Source organism: Urocampus carinirostris, chromosome 2 (genome assembly GCF_059441175.1).
Source record: "Urocampus carinirostris isolate Australia breed hairy pipefish chromosome 2, RoL_Ucar_1.0, whole genome shotgun sequence".
Taxonomy (NCBI): domain Eukaryota; kingdom Metazoa; phylum Chordata; class Actinopteri; order Syngnathiformes; family Syngnathidae; genus Urocampus; species Urocampus carinirostris.
In genome coordinates this window covers 33,520,955-33,544,006 of record NC_142350.1, presented here as the reverse complement: position 1 = coordinate 33,544,006, position 23,052 = coordinate 33,520,955, and the positions used below count along the sequence as shown (strand labels likewise).

Genomic DNA, 23,052 nt, shown 5'->3' with positions numbered 1-23,052 from the left:
TTCTTTGTAAATAAGTTTCTCAATTTTATTTCATTTCCTTGTCAAGTCGCGCTTATGAGTGACTTCATTTCCTGTTAATGTGTCAAGAAAATAAACCATGCCTCCTGTCCGATGGGCGTGTACGGCCGGGATTTGGGGGAAGATGGCTGCACGGTCGTGCACGTTCTATTCGCGAGGGAGATTAAAACCTAAATGAGTGTTTTCATCTGAGTAATTCTGCCAACAGAGAGTTTATATCTTGTATATCTCTCACAGTGATGGCCCTGGCCAAGAAGCTGTCTCTGAGTCTGTTTGTCCTCAAGCATTACAGTTACCACACAAACCTGTTCAAAACAATTCTTTTTCTTGTTGGATTTTCTATAAAAATATTCTATATATTGTTAAAAACATTTACATATTTGATATCTATGAAATGTAAAGGGACGCTGTGTTATATACCTACAAGATGTTGCTGTATTCGAGAGTAACCATAACACATGAACATTTTAATATTCATTTAAGATTTGGGTAGTAACATATCTAGCTTTTTGAGGGGTTGCTGCGTAGCTTAGCTGTAGCAGGGAGTGGTTTCTTCCTGACACGGCCTCAGTCGTTTTTAGAACAAGATAACAATCCACGAAGCACCGTTTATTTGCACTCTTCTGACTTTCTTCAGAGTCCAATTAAATTATGAATTTTATTTTTAATGTAACAAGCCACTAAAAGCTAGCGTTTGCTATGCTTCCTGGTTTGTTATGGGAGGCAGCGCCTGCCCACTGTTTGACTGGCAGCATACACCAGTCGGGCACACAGTCACACCCACCCAACAGAGAGCAGCCTCCCTAATCTGTCCCCGCTCTGTGATATCTATTAGAAACACAATGCTTGACAGATTGATATCAATGACAATAAATAAGATTCAATTCGATTCAGTTAAAAATCTGCGAAGGAGTGAACCAGCAATAACCGAGGTGCAAAGTAGAGAAGGGTCTTTGTATTGTGCTTTCGGGCATCCACTGTGTTGGTTTTTGTAGCCTTGAGTTTTGTGCCACAACACACACGGGTCCTTGTTGTCAAGATTCTGTTCGCTGCTTGTCAAAGTGTTTTGCATATTTTTCAAAGGCCCTTAATCAAAAGATCCGGAGAGCGTAGGGGACTGCGCGTCGTTTTTATCTGCAGAAACAACAGCCCTTTTTTTAATGCAGTCTGTATTCACGGTGTGATTGTTAAGACACTGTTTATAATACAGGAAAGATGCTTAACAAAATGGCTATAATTGGATACGAAATATCACCTCTGAGCTTTGAATACTTAACCAGAAGAACATTTCACTGGTGTCTAAGAGATGGGCACCAGATGTGGGGTTTGGGGTTTTTAAGGGTTATTGATCTTTCTTCGTTATTCATTATCCATTACCCGTTATCGGTCAGTTCTTAATACGCTACAAAGCCTAGGAGCCGGGACATTTACTCTCAGCCAAAAGGCCAAGCTAAGGTCCTAGCCCTATAGCCTTGCTGCGATCATTGCAAATGCACCGTTCCCGGAGGTACTGATGTGGGGGTAAACAATAGTCGAGGTATTTATGTTTATCCCTCCTGAGGCATCCATCCATACATTATATGCATCACTTATCCTTACCAGGGTCGCGGTAGTGCTGGAGCCCATCCCTGCTATCTTCAGGCAGTCGGCGAGGGACACCGTGAAGCGGTTGCCAGAGAGTTATAGGGCCCTCTGAGGAGTATTTTGGATATTTAGCCTGAATGCAATAAACTAAAATGAAACTATTAAAAAATAAAACTATATAGATGTGAAACACATTCAGGAGTATCTAATCTAAGTTAGAATTAGTTCCCATCTTTACAGGTGGTATCCATAACTTCAACATACTCCACTTGCTGACACCATCTTAAGTTTGAAATTACCAATGCAGCTCCTTTTGTTGCCCCTTGCAAGTATGTGTCATGGTTGCCATTGCGCTCAATTGGTCCCCGCTGTGTGGCGCCAGGTTCTGTCACGGTTGCCACGGCTCCCAATTGGCCCCGCCCACTGACACCAGCTGAGACGCGTTGACAGATTGCTGCCGGACTACTTAAACGCGGTCTTGCGAGTTGCGTGGTGTCAGAGCGTCTGCAAAACTCCTGCTAGACTCTGTATGATATGCCAAGTCTTGTGAATTTGCCTGTGTTTGATCCTGTTTTATTTCCGGCCCTATCTCTTGGATTTTGACCACTCTTTAGTTGTGGTTTCAATCCACTTCCGCGACCATCGATCCGGATCGAGTGTGCGCTCATTCCTCCTCTCCCTAATAAACTGTGAGTAACGTTACGCGATTGGGTTGTCATTCCTTTTTCCTGTCCTGGTTCGTGACAGTATGTCAATTTCTTAGATGCGCTCAAAAAACTCTTCCTGTTCATCTTCTTGGGATTTGGGTTGGTATTTGGACTGTATTTGAAAATACTCATTTTCTTGCTTTCACCATTTTTATCCTGAAAAAAAAAACTGTGACCACGGGTGTGATATCGATCTCCTTAACTTGTCCGCCCTGCCTCCTTCCTTCCAGTTTAATGGGCTTTGTGGCCGGAACACAGATGATGAAAGTAAGATAAAAGCAAAAACGTGCAGTGGAAATGAAAAAATATATGAAGGCACTTTGAACTCAGTTAGGCATTATTAACGCATACTTAATAGAGAAAATATTTAATTTTGAACTTTTTAAGGACCACTTAAACTATGCACCACACATTTGAAGGAACAATAATTCATATTTTACCACTAAATGCCGCTGCATTGTGTCATGCAACCAACAAAAAGTGCTAAAAAACACCAAAAAATGGAAACTACTGGTACTCAAATTGACCAAACCACAACATTTTTCTTCCCTCTACTTTTTTTTTCCCCGAAGCCTAGGAATTGAGAAAGGCTTTCTCTCTTTTTAGACATCAAGTACATGTATGGAAAGAAAATTGAGAGCTTTATTTTGCCGTGTTACATGAACACTCATTCCCCCCAAAAAATAACACATGTGCGGCACAGTTCATGAGTCATGAGATCAAACCTTCCTGTGTGGGGTTTGCATGTTCTCCCCATGCTTCCGTGGGTTTTCTACGGTTTCGTCCCCCATTCCAAAAACATGCATTTCAGGTTAATTGGCCAGTCCAAATTGTCCCTAGGAGTTAATAAGCGAGTCAGTTGTCTGTCTCTGTGTGCCCTGCTGACTGGGTGACCCCTGCCCAAAAATGGCAGCGATGGGCTCCAGCACCCCGCGACCCTACTGAGGATAAGCGGTGCAGATAATGAATGAATGAATGAATAATTTTATATTATATATATATATATATATATATATATATATATATGCACATTAATATAGTTATTACTTGCCTTAATATTCCACAATATATTGCAAATTCCAAGATCTTTTTTGTGTCTCTCTAGGATCTCCGTGAGTTGTCCCCGATTTAATAACCACACGCTTACGATTAATTTGTGGCTCGTGCAAAACGATCCGCTTCTTAAAAGCTTGGAGATTTGGAGATATGCTAAAGTAAATAGGTTTTGTTTCACACATTAACTTACATTTCCCAATTATACCCACAAGGTGAAAGAAAAACATCTTCAGCCCAGCCTTTAACAAGATGTGATTTTATTAGCTAACAAGCAACTATCTTCAGCAGTAGGTGTTTGCTATTAAATTATTCAGTGTTGTTGTAGCAGAAGTCCACAGGGAGTTCAGCTCAAGAGACCAACGAAACGCTTCTACGCTTCAGAGACCGTCCTGGGCACACATTTGCATAATTAGCCACCATTATACTATTTTCCAACATGAGCCAGTAATGACCTGAACTGTAAGTATTTTGTAAATGTTATTCCTGAATGTGATGCCTGCACATATTTGTGTGCACTGCTACTACACAAAGAACTGTTATAAGGGTGTGCTGTTAAGACCTTGACGTACCGCAGTTGCTGGGACTATAAGTCACATTTTTTTAAATAGTTTGGCCGGGGTGCGACTCATACTCTGGTGAGACTTGTATGTGAAATCATTCAAACTTTATTATATCATTGACTGTTACTTTTTTATTACCCGTATTGTCTATCACTTCACAAGTTATTTTACACAAAACCGCAATAAGGTACTCTAGGCCTGTGTTGATCATTGCAACCTCGCTGTGTTGTCACCCTTTGTCTTACCAGTCCAGCACAAACGTTCAGAAGATAAGTCGTCATTTCTTCAAAGTAAATTTTTTCAACTTGCTCAAAATTGAATTACATATGAGGTGCAAATGTCCTGTGCTTCACGGTTATGTTACATGTCCCCCTAAAATGAGTAACACAGTCATTTTAGTAACATTTACGCGTATACTGGGGGTGGACATTTTTTGCCATGACATTGGCAATTTATAAAAACAGCTAAGAAAACTGAACAAAATGGCACCAAAATGAAAATCGGATTCTGCAAATTGTAAGCTGCAAATCGTGAGATATGCAGCAGGAAAGCAGACAGAAAGTTTGTAAAGCTTGTTAAGCAAAAAGAAGAAATTGTCAGGACCAGAACAGAAACAGGACCCAATCGCGTAACATTTCTTACAAGTTTATTGTGCTAGAGAGAGGAAGGGCAGCGCCCACGATCCGGTGCTCGCTAGACACGGGAAGCAAGTCGCTCTCGCAATCGGATTGTGATCCGAATACAGAAGTGGATCTTCCATAGCGGGCGATGGCGGTGTCAAGGACAAAAAAAAAAAACAGGTTGATAGCCGGGACAGGGGAGCAAAAACGTGGTCAGGATCGGAAACGAGTCGTAAGCCAGAACGGGAAAGTAGACGTAGTCGGGGACAAAAAGAGGTCGTAAGCCGGGACGGGAGAACAGAGTGGTCAGGATCAAAACGGGTCAAAGCCAGAGACAGACGGGAGCAAAAACGGGACAGGTGGGAGTCAGGGTCGAAAAAGGCTTGCCTAGTATATACTGAGGTTCGCAGACGGACTGACAACAGGGGATTGACAGGACTGAGTACGAACAGTGACAGAGAGCCAATCAGAATCTGCGGGGGTTAGCGCCAAATGAGCGGGCACAGGTGATACCAATCGGTAATCATGACAGAAATGATGTCTGATGTAAGCAACGTTGAATTGGAAAGATAAGATCAGATTGTCCTCTGAGGACAAAAACTTTGTTGGATTTAGTGATTTGGAGTGAAACTGTTAGTCTGGTAAGCAGTATCTTTATTCTAGAGTTATTTGAATAACTCTTAATATGTTACGTCGTTACTGATATTAACAGACATGTAACGTACTTCTTTAGCCTGTTTACTGTTTTTTTTTAAAATTGACTTTCATGATGACATTTATGTTTTTGGTATTGGATCTCATCATATGAATCTCCCCTAAAAATGTGACATACCCTGGGTGCAACTGATTTGTGTTTTTTCCATCTTAATTATGCAATTGTTAGCTGGGCGACTGATAGGCCGTAAAATACGGTAAGAACATTATGTTCAGATACCCACTGCAGTGGACGATGAACTTCTATATCAATAATCTAAGAGGAAAAATAAAATGTTTGCTTTCACTCCGCGTTTCTGTTTAGGATTGATTTATTCAGTTCAGTATTCATTATGCGTCTTTGTCGGTTTCAGGAATAATTGTGTTTGACTTTGCCGGGGGTTAAAAGAGGCTCAGTCAACCGGCACCTGGACAAACCCGGGTGCCTACCACTCTCGCTTTATTATAGTCTAATACAACCCAGGCAGAGTATACAGATCAAGTGGCAAGCGTTGATCATCAATTTAATATTTTTTTCAGGGAATTATGAAAATTGCTTTGAAGAGGCAAATGTGAGGTCCAAAATTGACCAGGAAAAGCTTCAGAGATACACTTGAGTTGTATATACTCATTCTGGTAAAATAAAATGAGACGGATTAAAATAATAAATATAAATAATCAACATAACATGCATTTTTTAAATACTTGTGGGTCAAGGAATTTGCAATTCTTTTAAATAACCTGATCCTCACTCAGGGGGAGCCAATGTAAGAGTCGCTGTCTTGCTGCTCTAGGTACCCTTTAGCCTCAAAAAGGCTGGGCAAAAAAAAGAGAAGTAAAATGGTGCTGTTTGGTCACATTGAGTCTCCATAGTCTGTATTCTTCTTTGTGCTTTGTAGCATTTGTTTTCTGTTGCACGACATAATGTGGCAACATATATTGGTCAAATAATAATACTCTCCCAGCAAATGGACATTGTGTATTATTTAGCACCTCCGAGTGGTAAAAAAAAAAACTTCCTTCAATAAAAATACAAATATTCATTTGAACAATAAGCAAAAATACACACAATCTCCCACAGACTTGTATTTTCTTTAAAAACATTTGCATTGCTTTTACATAACATGAAGCTCAACTACGTAGACCTGACATCATTGTCCGCCATCTTAAAGCTATGGGTTCCCCCAAAGACCAAAACCGGGTGAAAGGCTTGGCAAAATATTTAAGAAGGAAAACGACGCAATTCGCTCATTTTGAGTCTCAGAAGTTCTTATTCGTTGTCGTGAACCACACATACAGCACCATTAGTGGTCCAATAATACACACTGTACATTTTTCATACATATAATTGCTCCAGTGCAGAGGTCTCAAATGAACTTCACTAAAGGGCCGCCAGAACTTGGGTATAGGCGAGGTTTCCACAAGAAAAGCTCTGATAAAAACATTCCACTCTTCTCAAACTTTTGTATTTTTTTCTACACTAAATAAAAAAATATGATAAAAAAAACTATATAAAAATCAAACATTTAGTCAATTTTAAACTAATCCATAATGCATGTGGGCTGCACTTACATTAAACACCATACTAAGACGAGGGCCCATAGTATTGTCTCTGCGGTTGTAATTGTTCCCAGACCGTGAGTTTGAGACCACTACTCTCGTGAATAATGTGTTTACTAAAAGTGTTTAATTTTTGCCTCAGACTCAGAATGTCTGCTTGCAGAGCCAGTTAAGATAAGTATTGGGGCTATAAATGAGCTCCTTGGTGCTATATGTGCTAAATGTATTTATTTGATCCGTCATCTTAGTGATTTGTATGCTTGTCAGTGTTGTGCCAAAAATGCGCCCCCGCCTGCATGAAATGTCCCACCCTCAAGCAAACATTACTAAAGCGTGTTCCTACCTGATCGTGAGGGAATGTAATACAACAGTAAAGCACGGAGCGTTTTCACTATGTATGTGCCAGGGGAAACATTTCATCCAAGCAGAGGGCACCCGGGCCCTATCATGCGGGTGCGCCCTCTCTCGTGTTAAACACCAAAATAGTACTATCTAAAAAGACTGCGTCCTTTCAAGCGGTGCGCCTCATGGGCGTGTAAATACAGTAATCAAGTTCACCATTTGAATTTGTTTTAAAAAAGACTTGTTGAAAATTTGTATTCGACCAAAACAAGACAATGAGGCACACCTCAACAAGACAAAAACAGCTACAAGCTAGTAAATAGTTGTTGCCAGAGGTCGTAACAGAGTACAATTACTCTGTTAAATTTACTTGAGTACGTTTTTGGAAATTTTGTACATCGAGGAGTATTTTAAAATCCTTATACTTTTAATTTTACTTGAGTAATTTTGTGAGGAAAAAAACCTTACTTTTACTCCGCTACATTAGGCAACATCGAAGTCGTTAATTTATTACTTAATAAATCCCCTCCAAGTAAGTAGGCGTCTGTCTTGTTTACGGATACAACAGATGGAAAATATTGCTTAGCAATACCAAATATGAAAACACCGAAAAAGCATGCTCCCGTTTAAAAGGGTGTGAAAAACCAGCTACGATAGATAGATAGATAGATAGATAGATAGATAGATAGATAGATAGATAGATAGATAGATAGATAGATAGATAGATAGATAGATAGATAGATAGATAGATAGATAGATAGATAGATAGATAGATAGATAGATAGATAGATAGATAGATAGATAGATAGATAGATAGATAGATAGATAGATAGATAGATAGATAGATAGATAGATAGATAGATAGATAGATAGATAGATAGATAGATAGATAGATAGATACTTTATTCATCCCCGAAGCAATGTCTCCTTTGTTCGGGTTCATGGGCTAACTTGTTATTCTGCTTGCAGAGCCAGTTAAGATAAGTATTGGGGCTATAAATGAGCTACATGTGCTTAATGTATTTATTTGATTTATACTATTTTTATTTTATTGTCGTTTTTAAAAAAAAATCAAGAAATACAACGTTGTTACTCAGTACTTGAGTAATTTTTTTCACCAAGTACTTTTTTACTTTTACTCAGGTAAGTATTTGGATGACTACTTTTACGTCTACTTGATTAAAATTATTCCAAAGTAGTGTTACTTTTACTTGAGTTAAACTTTTGGCTACTCTACCCACCGCTTGTTGTGGCATAGAAAGAGGCAATAGAAAAGAAGACGGTAAGATATTAAAATAGACTTTAAATAAGATTCTCATTTCTCCAGTATTCCTGCTTAGTCACTTTTCTCACTGACTATTAATAGCACCGTGTTTGTTTTTATTTCCATTTGAAATCTAATGAAGGTGTGAAGTGAAAACTGTAGCAGATGTTTTAACACATTTTTTCGGTCCAAGGGGGCATTGAAATATGTTAACAGATGCTTCTCAGTAGTAATATTGTGGTAAACGCAATATGTCTTCAAATATATTTACACTTATTTGAAAAAGGTTATTTCAATTTCACATTTATTAACCAACAGTTGGTAGTGGGCAGCAAGCACCCGTGTTAACCAGAAGTAGACATGACATCTGATTGCTGTTTATACAGAGCTATCAATACCGGTTTCAAAACATTTTTTTTTTAATTCATATTTGCAGCAACGTGTTTTTTGACCTGCGCAAGAACGTACATAATCTAGAACAGGGGTGTCCACGAAAGTGGGCCGGATTTGGTAAGTAGAAAATGTGCGAGGGCCGACTATTCAGCCTTGCATTCTTTGAACAGTCTTTAATAAATTCACCCTCTGTGAAAGGTTTGCATAGCTTGGCTATCAGTGTCATAACTTTGTAGCTCACCTTTGAAGCCTTTTCATTTGACCCGCAGGGTATCGTAAACAAGTGCTGCTGGGCCATTAAAACAGCTTCCAGTTGCTTCACCTTTTCACAGCATCTGTTTCCAGTTAGCTTGACCTGGTCGGCATGTTTCCTCTGGCAGTGTCTCTTGATATTATATTCTTTGAAAACAGCCAATGTCCCTTGGCAAATAAGGCAGACGCAGTTCTTTTGGATTTCCGTAAAACAATACACCAATTGCCACTTGGCCTGGAAGCGGCGGCCCTCAAAGTCAACTTTCCTTCTTTTGTATTCACAGTCGCCATGCAGGAAATGGGGGGGGGGGGGGGCGATTGTGGGGCAAAAAATTCTCACAAAAAGCCAACGGCAAGGTGACTTTTTGGCACAACACTGACATGCATACAAGTGTGTGTATTTAATATACTTCAGTACCAAAACTAAGTTTGGTTGTGTAGTTTTTAAAGTTTTGAATAGAAACTAAAAAACATGGATACACTTGTCAGAGTTCTTTTTCATCTTCCTCCAACTTGCGAACCTTCGATTCATTAATCTTTAAATCTCTTGCAGTGGCTACTCGGTTTCACGTAGCAGAGAAATCAAAACGCCACAGCGGACGAAAACACAGAAAGCATTAAATGGCAGCAAAGTGAGATTGGGATTTGAGTCATATGAACTGTGACAAGTCTTTACTGCCTACAGTAGCACAATAACTTTTAAATTGCTAGATACGTTACGGCGAGAGCATCCATGAGAACTTCCGCTAACAATTCATTGGGTGTGATGGCACGCACTCACTTCCGCGCAAGTGGGATATGATGCCAATCAAACGAGAGACGCTTAGATGTCACATGTAGTTGGAAATGAGAAAGACCTCACAAAACATTGGATTTCACACAAAAATGCAGCAAGTCTTGAACCTGTTACCTCTTCATTCTCTGGAGCGCGTGCCCATCTCTAAGGCCACCAAGCTGGTCTATGTCTACCACTCTACATGACAGACAGGGTGCACTGCTCGATAGGGTGCACCCTAAATTGGAAGAAAATCTGAGACTTTTATTTGTGGGTGTGAAAATACGGTAGCCTATCTGTGTGGATGCAATCTTCAAGGTAAACAGAGTACCATTCAATTTCTGTAATAATGGTTTTTAGACGTTGTAATGATAGCCTGCCCCGTACTTTGAGATGTTTTGTGATTAAAGGCTATACAAATAAATGTGACTTGACTTGGACCGTTTTGTTACATTTTACCAAACATTTCGAGGCCCCCTGGCCACATTTTGATCAATTTTTGTGAGAGTTAAAACAAAGTCACTAGAGGGCTGAAATTGCACCATTAATTTTGAATTGTTAAATCTATGAATGATTGCCTGAGAGAGCAATTTACGAAATAAATCAAAAAAACAAAAACAAAAAAACACTAACCCTCATTTAATATGTCAAACCATAGGTATAAAACTCACATAATTTATGGTTTAAGTGAGCTAAAGCTAAAATCTTTGTATCTGTAAAAATATATATTTGTAATAGAAAATGCCTGGAGGGAATGAAAGAACATGTCTTGGATAGTACCCAGAATTGGAAGAGATCTTAAAGTGGTTCAAAACTCGGAGACAAAATTGATATGGAATGTCTCCAGTATGTGTTTGCAAGCTCTCAACATTGCAGAAGCTGAGAATAATGACGGTTTCATTGCTTTTGAAGGTGTGTGCACACGTTTCCTTCTAATTTTTTTATTATGTAGCTATTTTAAGTATATGGTCATTTGTAACCAGAAAATTACTTTCAGAGTAATATGCTACTTTTTTCGTGTCAGTAATCTAGGGGCAAACTGAATTGCTTTTTAAATAAGGTAACTAGCAACTGTACTCAAATACTGTTTTTCAGTGAAATGCCCAACACTGCTCACCAGAAGTGAACGTCACGGGACGTTCCTGGAGATAATGATCGAAAAAGGACTACAACTAAAACGTTTTGCCCATGGAGGAGGAAGGTAAACATGTATATGGATATAACTAACCTTGAAGAAAGTCATAGTGGCGCCATCCTCTACCACTCCATACTCAATCTTTGTCTGCTTGGCCAGGTCATCGGCAGAGTCGATAGGTGACTCCATCCTCTCCACGGTGAGAAAGGCTGCAAGGTTTGCCGTGTAGGAGGAAATGATGATGAGAGTAAAAAACCACCAGATTCCTCCTACAATTCTGGTGGAGAGTGCTTTCGGCATGAGCTCAGATCCTGAGTGAGAGGAGCAAAGGGAGGTCATGAGGACGACTTGTGCAATAGATGAGAGAGAGTGGCAGCGTCCTGGACAAAGGTGCCCAGGCTGGGCTTCTACACCCCCTGCAAGGCTTCAACTCCAAAAGAAATCTACTGAAATGCAGAATTTTGTCTTCGTTGTTAAAACAACTAAGCCTTATACAATTTGCTGCAGAAACACAGAGGTTAAATTTTAAGACTATACCAGAACCTGACTAGGATTTATTTACCTCATCATTAATTGGCCATTTTAAGAGTGTTTTTCAACCTTTTCCGAGCCAAGCCACACTTTTTTCATTAAAACATCTTGAGGAACGTCTGGCGAAAATGTTTAAAACTAAATTGCCGCCACGCGGGTAGGTCGTGATGTAGGTAGGTAGGTAGGTACGTAGGTCGGTAGATAGGTTGGTTGTAGAGGTAAGATCTTGGGCCCGGACCCGGACTATAAAACGGGCATAACTTGTCAGCAATTAAGTCGGGCCAGACTTGTCTCCCACCATTTCTTTTTACCTCATGGAGGATCTAGACAGCATGCACTTACTTTTACTAATTATTTGGATGACTACTTTTTCCCTCTCTTTGAGTGATTTTATTCTGAAATAACTGTAGTTTTACTTGAGTAACAGACTTCAGCCCTGCACCTCAGTGCCAAGTGTACTTCGGCGGTGAAGTTAACGCTTTGGGGCTAAAGTGCATATTTCGGTGCTACACTTTGAGGCCACGCGTACTTCCGTGCACCCTTGATTTGAGGGACCGGGCCCGAAGTACACCTGAAGCTGCACCTCGGGCTGCATATTGGCACCGCGCATACCTGCGGGCCGGGTCTAGTTGGGCTGGATTTTTTAGTCCTAATCTTACCTCTATTTGGTCGGTCGGTCGGTCGTTAGATCGGTTTGGTCTGTCGATAAGAGTAAAGGGACACTGAGTAATATATGACCACTAGTTGCCATTGCATTGTGTAATATAACTAAAAACGAATGCCAGAAAGCAAACATTCCAAGTGAGCAAACCCCACAATTTATTTTCTCATTTTTTTGCACAGCTTTTCATAATGTTTTTTTGTTTTTTGGGGTACCCTTAGCAGGAAAATGTACAATGATGTCAGCTCCCTCTAAGTGAGGCTCATGTCTTGAAAAATAAGTGTACATTTCTTGACCTTTGAGTAATAAAAAACACAATTTTAGATTATATTTAATGTATTATTGTTTAATATTCAAATAACTGTTTTTTATGAAGTCTTTTTACCTCTAGGAGGCGCTGAATAGTACACAATGTCCATTTAAAGCTTAAATTGACAGTATAAGGTTTTACTTTTGTGGTGACCATAGTTTAGGATGTAAATCATGTTATTTATTTCGGATATCAATTTACCTGTAGTAAAGGATCTTTCCGTAATTTTAGCCTATTTTTTTTAATTTTAATACATTTTTATCTTGTTCTCCTAGACTAAATAACAAATGATCTACAATTTTTATTATTAATTAAATAATGATATAATAATATGATATGATATAATAATATATAATGAAATTATACGGTACTTATAATTATTGAATAAAAATAGTAAAAAAAATAATTCAGTGGAGCGAAACATTTTTACCATGTCTTTTTTTTGGGGGGGTAAAGAAACAATAATAACTTGATTTTTACTCAATTCCACATTTTGTCTCAAACAGCTTAAAGGCTTAGGGCTCTGCAGAAAGCATGAATGGACTTAATCAAACAAAATAAGTTAGAACATTTATGAAGGGACATTTATTTAAATCAAAATGTTAAAGCAATACATGTCTGCCATTGTTTTTGTGATTTTTCGTAGATGTTTTTTAAGCTTTGGTTAATAATTTCGCTGTTATTTCTTATTTGAGTTAGTCATACCATCTTTGCATCTTGTCTTCCGGGAAAATAACAAAAATAATACTTGAAATGAGCAAAAATTATTTGCCTGTCAAACTAAATATTTATTTCACTACATTCTAACATTTTCCTTTTTTTTCTTGGAAAATAAGAAAACAATTTAAAACAATATTGCCTTTTCTTACTTATTTATTAATGTATGCAAAACAACATTAAAAAGCTCCATCAATCAAATTATGGTATTCAATATATGTACTATATTCACTATTTCTCTTTATTGCCTTATGAGCAGATAATTGGTGTGTAAAATGAAAAAAGAAAATGCTGCCACTTACTATATGGAATCTTAAAGTTACTTGGCTGATCACTGGGAGAATGCAATATCATGTTTATTTTACTTTATTTTCCAAAGATGAAATTGTGCAATTTCCCTCCGGCACACTAGACAAGGTCTCATGTCACACTAGTGTGCCGTGGCACACCTGGTTGAAAAACACTCCACTAGAAAATACCACTAATACCATATGTTATGCAAAATGAAGTTTCTACTTGAAAAAAATTGGCCATGAGTATGCATTGAGATAAAGAAGAGCCTGAGTTTTATATAATCTGTTTTACCCGAGCTGCTTAAGCAATTGAAAGCTGGGATTTCGGACATTCATTCACGGCTGATAAAGAGAGCAGGTTAAGTACTAAGCGCTCCACTCCCTTTGCGAGAAAAGCAATCTGCATTCAGAAAAGAAAAGAAAAAAAGACTGCGTGGTCGACCCATTGGGAAAAATACGGCAGTAGCAGGGGAACTTTATATTCAATAAGACTTGGCTGTTAAGTTTAATTAACTCTAGCTGTATTGGAATATTATGCAAAAATCCATAAACAAGGGGTTGTATACGACAGGGTGACCCAATAGAGTGAAAAGGGTAAAACTGGAGGAAAATAATCTGTCCTGAATTGTAAATAAATCAACATTGTCATGAAAGGGGGATAAGAAATAAGATACATTAAACCCATCTATCTATGGCGAGTGGCTAGAGGTACTCTTAAGCATTAATTTTGCAAAAAAATGTCAGATATTTCCATTGGCCAGACCGCTATCTAAGGTTAAAAAAAAAAAAGGGGGGGGGGGATTATTATTAACTGCCCCAACTACCTTTTTTTTCTACGTAAATGTTACGAGACTTTTGTTTATAATCTTTAAATTAAGCAGCCCCACAAACAATCCACACACTTCTTTTGTGATCTTACACCGTTATTCGAAACCTAAATCAAACGAAATTTCCATTTTATGTTTCGACCTTCACTGAATGCAATTAACTAGCATTACTACAGCTAGCACGGGTGTTAAAAATACTGCCAGCAGACCATATCAGGCCCACCAACGGACTTAATCCAGCCCGCAAGACAACGCTGAAAGCAGCACAAGAAACAAAAACAAGGCCCATGATGTCAAAATGATGCAGTCTAAATATGTCCACCGGATGACGCAGTTTCAATACCTAGAATTTCCAGTAGTCTTCATGACTTTTGGTCCTGTTTACTTCTTTTATACTAATTAAAAAATGTTCATACTATTTGGTGGGTGGGTGGATGTATCCCTTAACCACTAGGGTTGTAGGGGCACCATTTTCTGTGGTACTTATATTTCAGTCCTTATATGTCAGTACTTTTTGTATATTTTCAGTACTAGTCAATGTCAATGTTTACATTATTTTCATACGTTATATTACATTTTCTTTACGTTTTAGTTACAGAGGTTGTGTCTTTGACAGGCTGTTATTTTATCCCAAAAGTCTGTGAGATTCCTTTGCCTTAGGTCTAGGCTTATTAGACTTATGATTATTTATTTACCTCCAGCTTGATTTTTTCTGACTGATCATGATGTATCCAAGCAGAGTCAAACTAAAGCGCAGTTATATAAAAATATCAACTATATCACAGTTGAAACATTAATTTTTGCATCAATAACGAAATGGCATTAAATGTACTGTATTTTCCGCACTATAAGACACACCAAATTATAAGGCACATCTCCTCAAAATAGTGATATATTTTACATATAATAGGCGTACTGGACTATAAGGCTCATAGGATTTAAGCTACAGTTAAAGCGAGGGTTGCATAAAAAGATAAATAAATACATTTAAATAAAAAAAATAAAAGATAAATCACTATCACCCGCTTTTACCACTAAAATTAATTTTAGCAACAAACGATTAACATGTTAACCATTAGTGGGCACTCGAAGACCTTTCTATATGTTTGTCAAAGGCAGAACAGTTACAGTATCATTTAGTTGTAACTATGGATTTCCAATTTCATTAGCCATATTTTCATGTGAAAAAGGCACACTGGAATATAAGGCGCACGTTCAAATTGCAGTTTTGAGGTGCACGTTATAGTCCGGAAAATACGTTAATCACATTTAGCAATATTGGTGATAGAACGTCAAATAATCACTGCTGTGCGCCGTTATGTGCAGTGCCAGCTCGGTTATTTCTTTTTTTGCTTGGTTAAACTCAACAGACCATTATTCATTTTCAATAAGGTTTAAATCCGGACTCCAAACTCACCCCAGACTTGCTTATCCATAATAAACTGCCTTACACGTCGCCCCCCCCCCCCCTTTTTTTTTTTAACAGCCCTTTATTTTTGTATTTTCTGCTTGTTTGTTTTATTTCTTGTTTTATGGTTGTTTGATATTCTGTGTAAAGCGACCATGGGTGCCCTGAAGGGCACTTTGTCATAAAATGTATTCTTATTATTAATATAGTATAAAAGTAAAAGGATATAACGGTATAGTAAAATCATTGTCTTTATGTTATAAAAGCAAGATCAAATATAGAGCTTTGAATCGGATCATTTTTTGGATAGCATGCAATTAATAAAACTATATTTTTTACATCATGTGTTTATTATTCATCAGAATAGATGAAGACATAACCGGACTAAATATCCAATGGCTAACGCCTCCTTATCCTTCGTCCCGTTTGTACACAAACGGTCTTTGTGAGTCTTATGTCATTCATGGCTTTTTAGAGTTAAGACAATGAGTCTTATTAAAAAAACACCATGTTGAACTTGAAGGATTAAAGATACGTGCTATGGTTTATGGTGTTGGAAAGCAAATACAGATATGGCTTATGGTTTTCGTGGTGTCACTGCAAATTCAATTTTCATTTTTGGGTGGTTAACTATACAAGGTTTTTTCTGGCTACCACAGGCATATTTAAAATTGTTTTATCAGCCGTAGAGTGGGTATCAATTATTTTGGGTCACCCTGTATTTTTAAGCCTGAAAAACTCGGAAGACTGCTTGGTGTTTAATGAGTCAACACAGTTTTAAACTGTTTTTCATAGACCAACTATTCAGAGATTAACACAACATATTCAATACTACACAAAGGAACCATTAAAGGTCCATGATGCACTTGCTACTGCTGCATGGAGTTTCAACGGCCAAGAAAGGTTTCGCCTGGTGCATGTTTAATTTGGCAGTGTACAAATATGTAAGTTTTGACACAAACAGATGGAATGTGATTTAGAAGCTGGGTGCACTCAGTATTACATCTCAAAAACAGGCAATGCAGTTCATTTTCCATGAATGGTGCCAACGTACAACAAGCTCCAGCTCTTACACAGCCGTTGCTTGCTGTAGGTGCAGACATTTTCACCGGCTATATGATAAATTCTTTTGTGTACACTTAAACAATCTCATTTTGAGGGAAAAAATAGTTAAAAATGAATTTGTTGCAATGTCCAGCTACATTTTATTTCTCAGAAACGAATCTTACCCTTAAGCAGTGAGCAACAGAGAGAAAAAAAGACGACCCCTGAGATGTTTTAAACTTGGTCGGGGCTGACTGTCATGTACCCAAGGTAACGTCATGACCGAACAGCACTTCCCACAATTTTCTGGGGGTGGTGTAAGCCACCGGGCAGGGAGCCTCTTTACATTGAGATTCTGCACACTCTGACAAGAACATACTTTATTTTTCACTCGTATCTATTTGAGCGTTTTTTGGGACAAACTCCACATTTTCTCAACCAGTTGAGTCATGTTAGCAACACTTAAAAATGGGCACACATGTTTAAAGGCAATTTATATTCAATTTTTGAATATAGGCTTTTCATGGTACACAGCAGGGGTGTCAACAAATACATTTTGGCTTATGGGCACATGGTAGGGAAAGTTATCTCGCAGGGGCCCGGAGTAGTAGATTAAAGAGAATGAAGGAAAGGCTGAAAGGGGAGGGTGAGAGAGAGAGAGAGAGAAAGAGAAACAGAGAGAGAAAGAGAGAGAGATATGAGGAGAGATAAAGGGAGAAAAAAATGAGATGATAAGAGATATAGAGATGAAGAGAAACAAAGAGAGGCAAAGATAGACAACGAGAGATGAAGAGAGATGAAGAGAGCTAGATGGATAAAGAGAGACAAAGAGAGACGAAGAGAAACAATGTGAAACAAAGAAAGACGAAGAGTGAGAAAGAGAGATGAAGAGAGATGAAGTGAGATGAAGAGAGACAAAGAGCGATAAAGAGAGATGAAAAGGGATGAAGAGAAATGAAGAGAGGCGAAGAGGGATAAAGAGAGATGAACAGAGATGAAGAGAGATAGAGGGATAAAGAGAGACAAATAGAGAAAGCGAGACAAGGAGAAACAAAGAGAAAAAAAGAGAGACAAAGAGAGGCAAAGAGAGATGAAGAGAGATGGAAAGAGACAAAGAGAGATAAAGAGAAAGAAAACATAGCAATATATATAGATAAAGAGAGATAAAGAGAAATAAAGAAATATAAAGTGAGATAAAGCAAGACAAAGATAGATGGAGAGAGACGAAGAAAGACAAGGAGAGAAAAAGAGAAAGAAAAAAGACAGAGATAAAGAGAGATTAACAGAGATGAAGAAAGATGAAGAGAGATGAAGAGAGATGAAAAGGGATGAAGAGAGATGAAAAGAGATAAAGAGAGATGAAGAGAGATGATGAGAGATGAAGAGAGATGAAAAGAGATAAAGAGAAATGAAGAGAGGTGAAGAGAGATATAGAGATAAAGAGAGATAAAGAGAGATGAAGAGCGACAAGAAGAAACAAAGAGAAATGAAGAGAAACAAAGTGAGACAAAGAGGGAGGAAGAGAGCTGAAGAGAGACAAAGTGAGACGGAGAGAGAGAAAGAAAGACAAAAATAGATAAAAGGGGAAAGCACTGTTAAATATAGATATAGAGAGATGAAGAGAGATAAAGAAAGATAGAGATAAAGAGAGACAAAGAGAGATGAAGACAAACAAAGAGGGATGGAGAGAGATAAAGAGAGATGAAGAGAGCTGAATAAAGACAAAGTGAGACATAGAGAGACAAAGAGAGACAAAGATAGATGGATAAAGATAGATAAAGGAAGAAAACAGCGATAAATATAGATATAGAGAGATGAAAAGAGATAAAGATAGTGATAAAGAGAGACAAAGTGACACAGACGGAGACAAAGAGAGATGAAGAGAAACAAAGAGAGATGGAGAGAGACAAAGTGACACGGAGAGAGACAAAGAGAGATGAACAGAAACAAAGAGAGATGGAGAGAGACAAAGAGAGATAAAGAGAAAAGAAAGATAGATGAACAAATCTAAAGAGAGATGAAGAGGGATGACGAGAGATGAAGAGATGAAGAGAGATAAAAGGGAGATAAAAGAAAGAACGAAAGAATACAGCCAAAGGTATTCTTCTATTAGAACAATTGATTTTAACATTCAATGTGCCAAGCTTGTGAAATCACATTATCTGTTATTTTTATGATGCCACTTTATAAGATAAGCTATTTTATTGTTACTCAAATTTCTTACAGAAATTGATAACACCAAAAAAACTAGAATTAATCATGATACGTTTCATCGTATATGCTTGCATACAAGCCAAATTAGAACGATAAAATACAATACTGAAATCAAGTGGTCGGCTTTCATGCACATAAAACAAAACAGATGCAAAGAGGTATGAGACAGTCATGGCCACCCACTGGCCAAACGCTGTGCCATGTCCTCATGCTTACTCCTTGGCTTACCTTCCTAATATTTTGTCAATCTGTGCCGTCCTGATTGCGTTTGAGCGAGACCCCATCTCATTTTATTGTGATCTCATGCGTTTTGTTGCACTTTTTGCAGATAATAGTGGTGCCCAAGAAACTTAGTAATAAAAAAAGAGCAACAGTTACAACAACAATTGAGTTAAAGAGGCAAATCAATGGTTTAAGATTTTTTATTTTTGCATTTAATAGTGGTTTGGTAAGGGCCTGGTCACACAGCCGTTTGCGTCTGTATTGCGGGTAAAATTTTGCGATTTTTTTTTTTGCCCGTGGTTGCCCGCGATGGAAAATGCGCAAAATTGGCCAACCCGCTGTTCATCGGTGGTATGCCCGCAAAACAGACGCCGGCGACTGTTCCGCTTCCTCATCGCGTCATTTCCGCGTCATTTCGGCGTGTGGACCACGGGTATAAAAGCTGCCGAGCCGGTGTTATGCCGAGAACTGCATCCCTGCCGAGATTTGCATCCCCTCGCTACTACAGCCACTTTTACCTCGTTTTATCTCACTTATAACCAAAACCACTTCGTCTTACAACTTAAACCATTCCGTCTTTGTATTTGTTGTGAATGTAATCGAACGGTAATGCACGCCGTATACAAATCACTTTTAAGCAGGTAACGTGTTTATTTTGCCTTTTTCTATTCAAATCGCTCGTATTGAAACTGTTATGCACTCTACCATAAAGCTTATTTCTGCATAATAAGCTTTACGGTAGAGTGCATAACAGTTCTCAAAAGTGATTTATATACGGTGTGCATTACCGTTCGATTACGTTCACAACAAAAACAAAGACGGAATGGTTTATGTTGTATTACATTCCCAACAAATGAAAGACGAAGTGGTTTTGGTTATATGTTCGCCATTACATTCCCTAAAAGTGATATAAAAGTTGTAGTAGCGGCAGGGATGCATTTCTCCGCATAACACCAGGCTGTAGAAATCATAACCGCTCAAGACACAGTCCCGTGAAGATCAAAATTTTAAGCTATGGCACCGAAGAAGCCAATATGTTATTATTGTAATAGTTTTTTCATTTTTATTTTATTATCTTATTATGAAATGAAAAGAAATGTCAAGAATTAAAAATGGATTAAGACGAGGTCACTACGGTGACAGGGATCCATGTCGACCCCTTGACGTCTCGAGCACAACTGACGTGTGCTCGGCAAATCGCGCTGTATATACGCGGAGAAAGGCGTTTGACCGTCACACGCGTAACACGCTAATTTCACGTAATAACACCGCGATACAGGCGCAGAACATGCTATGACCGTGCTCCAACCACGATTACCCGCTGAAATTTCGCGTCCTACCCACGTGTAACCACGCCCTGGCCGCGGCCATAGCACGTCGTTCCGCGTCATTTCCACGTCATTACCTCGTGTGCCGCCCGCGGTTAACACGTGGTCTAAAGTTTTGAGCAGCGCAAAACTTTTTCGCGTGGCCAACCGCGTGTGAATTTCCGACCGCGTGTAAAGCACTGCTGTATCTCGTCTGTATGGCGATCTCAAAGCGTCCAACAGCGTCTGCTTCACGGGCAGAAATTTCTGGCCGTGATTCAGCCTCGATACGCCCGTGAAAGGCTGTGACCGGGCCCTAGACTTATCTAAGTTATTATTTAGCATGTTTTATTCATATTTTGGGTACATATTTCTTTTGATGCGGCTATCATATAGCAGTTTTAAGGGGTTCGCTTATAGCTGATCTTGTTTTATACGTGAGCATATATCGTTTGTTTTAATATTGTTATACTTGTGAAAGTAGTACTCTAAGTATCAAAATATCAGATAGACTCACTCTACTTTGAAATTTCCACATCTTATTACTTTGTCCAAAATGGAAATAATACACCGAAATTCACAATCTGAAACTAGGTTGTCCTAATATTGATATTATTTTAATTAATGAACTATTTTAATGACATGTGGTTAAACCAATTAGTTGGATGAATCATCCTGCAGAAAAAAGGCGAGGTGGGCATCGAGACCACGCATTTGCCCTTTCGGTTATCTATTGTACCTGTTTCGAAACGTCATTCAGGCTTTCAAATAACTCCTCATTGAAAAATCAAGCCATCAAATCGGGTAACTGCGCAGGAGCACTATTCGTACTGATTTTTGGCAAGCGAAGGGTCCGCCCCTGTACTCCTTGCCAGTAAATCACATGATGTGCAGTCCCCTCCGAAAGTAATAAAACAACAAGGTCAATTGGAATCCTTTGTTTTTGTTGTATGCTGATGACGTTCCCGTTTCAGTCTCCTCGCTCGTCCGTAGTTGTTTACCACCTCTACACGTTAATGACAACAGACAAATGCTGGGATCCGTTCCCGAGGTTTTAAATTCGTTTCTGGAGATGAGAGCTTCACAATAAAACAAGGGAATCTGACCTTGCCGTTCCAAACATTTAAATGGGTCGAAATACATGCAAATAACTACAGTGAAACCTAGATCTTCAACATGCTAAACGCTACGCTAGCATTGTGAATAAGCTACATAAATATTTAGTCTTTCAGGGTAATAGCGGCTTTCAACATTTTTTTTTCATTTATCTGCCCTCAACTAATATTTGTAACTAGTTCAAACTTTTTTTTAGTACTAATACAACTAAAACGAGGGCAGCACGGCAGCGCAGTGGTTAGCGCGTGTGCGGCACAGTTCTAAGGTCTTGGGAACCTCCTGTGTGGGTTCAAATCCAGCTACCGGACTTCCTGTGCGGAGTTTGTATGTCCTCCCCGTGCTTGCGTGGGTTTCCTCCAGGCACTCCGGTTTCCTCCCACATTCCAAAGACATGCATTTCAGGTGGATTGGCCGGTCCAAATTGTCCCTAGGTGTGAATGTGCGAGTGAGTTGTCTGTCCCCATGTGCCCTGCGATTGGCTGGCAACCAGTTCAGGGTGTCCCCTGCCCACTGCCTGATGTTTGCTGGGATGGGCTCCAGAACCCCCGCGACCCTACTGAGGATAAGCGGTGCAGCTAATGAGATGAGATGAGACAACTAAAACGAATATATAAATGACCAAATGATTACTGGTTTATTCTGCTTTTATATTGGACACTTGCAAAGGAGATTGCCAGTTTATTATTTTGACTAATATACCTCACTGCTGTTGTTTTTTTATTTAACTATTCTGCAGTTATATCATTGTCACTATTGGTCAATCATGTTTCTTTTTATTTTATTTGCAATCTGTTTAGGGCAGATCTGTAACCTAAGAGATTTTTAACAAGATACCGGAGAGGGCTTTTAGAACAGATTGGGATTTCTTATCTGAGATTTACACTCTCTCCTGTTCTCCTCACATATTTAAAACCATATATTTGATGTCGCAGCATGGCGGCGCAGTGGTTAGCGCGTGTGCAGCACAGTTCTGAGCTCATGAGATCAAACCTCCTGTGTGGAGTTTTCATGTTCTCCCCGTGCTTGCATGGGTTCCCTCCCGGCACTCCGGTTTCCTCCCACATTACAAAAACATGCATTTCAGGTTAGTTGGCTGATCCAAATTGTCCCTAGGTACGAATAAGCGAGTGAATGTTTGTCTCTGTGTGCCCTGAGACTGGCTAACAACCAGTTCATGGTGTCCCCTGCCCACTGCCTGAAAATAGCTGGGATGGGCTCCAGCACCCCCGCGACCCTACTGAGGATAAGCGGTGCAGATAACTGGATGGATGGATGGTTATTTGATGTCTTAGTTTACAAAAATAAAAACATATCAATTACAGACAACAACATTTTTGTCAAAATGTACAGTATTCTCTAGTCTAGACCATAAGGCCCACATAATATTTTCAGATTTCCTTCAAATTCTGTGGTACGCCCTATCATGCAATGCGCCGTGTCTCA

General features: G+C 38.9%; 1 protein-coding gene across 3 annotated transcripts in view; it reads right to left on the bottom strand.

The window, feature by feature from the left end:
• grik2 (glutamate receptor, ionotropic, kainate 2) overlaps nt 1-23,052 on the bottom strand; it is a 282,326-nt gene that overhangs the window by 40,423 nt on the left and 218,851 nt on the right. For all 3 annotated transcript variants that reach the window (XM_088326235.1, XM_088326237.1, XM_088326236.1), the window contains one exon: nt 11,053-11,270. In XM_088326235.1, coding sequence (XP_088182361.1) covers nt 11,053-11,270 — 218 coding nt within the window. The remainder of the gene's footprint in view (nt 1-11,052; nt 11,271-23,052) is intronic.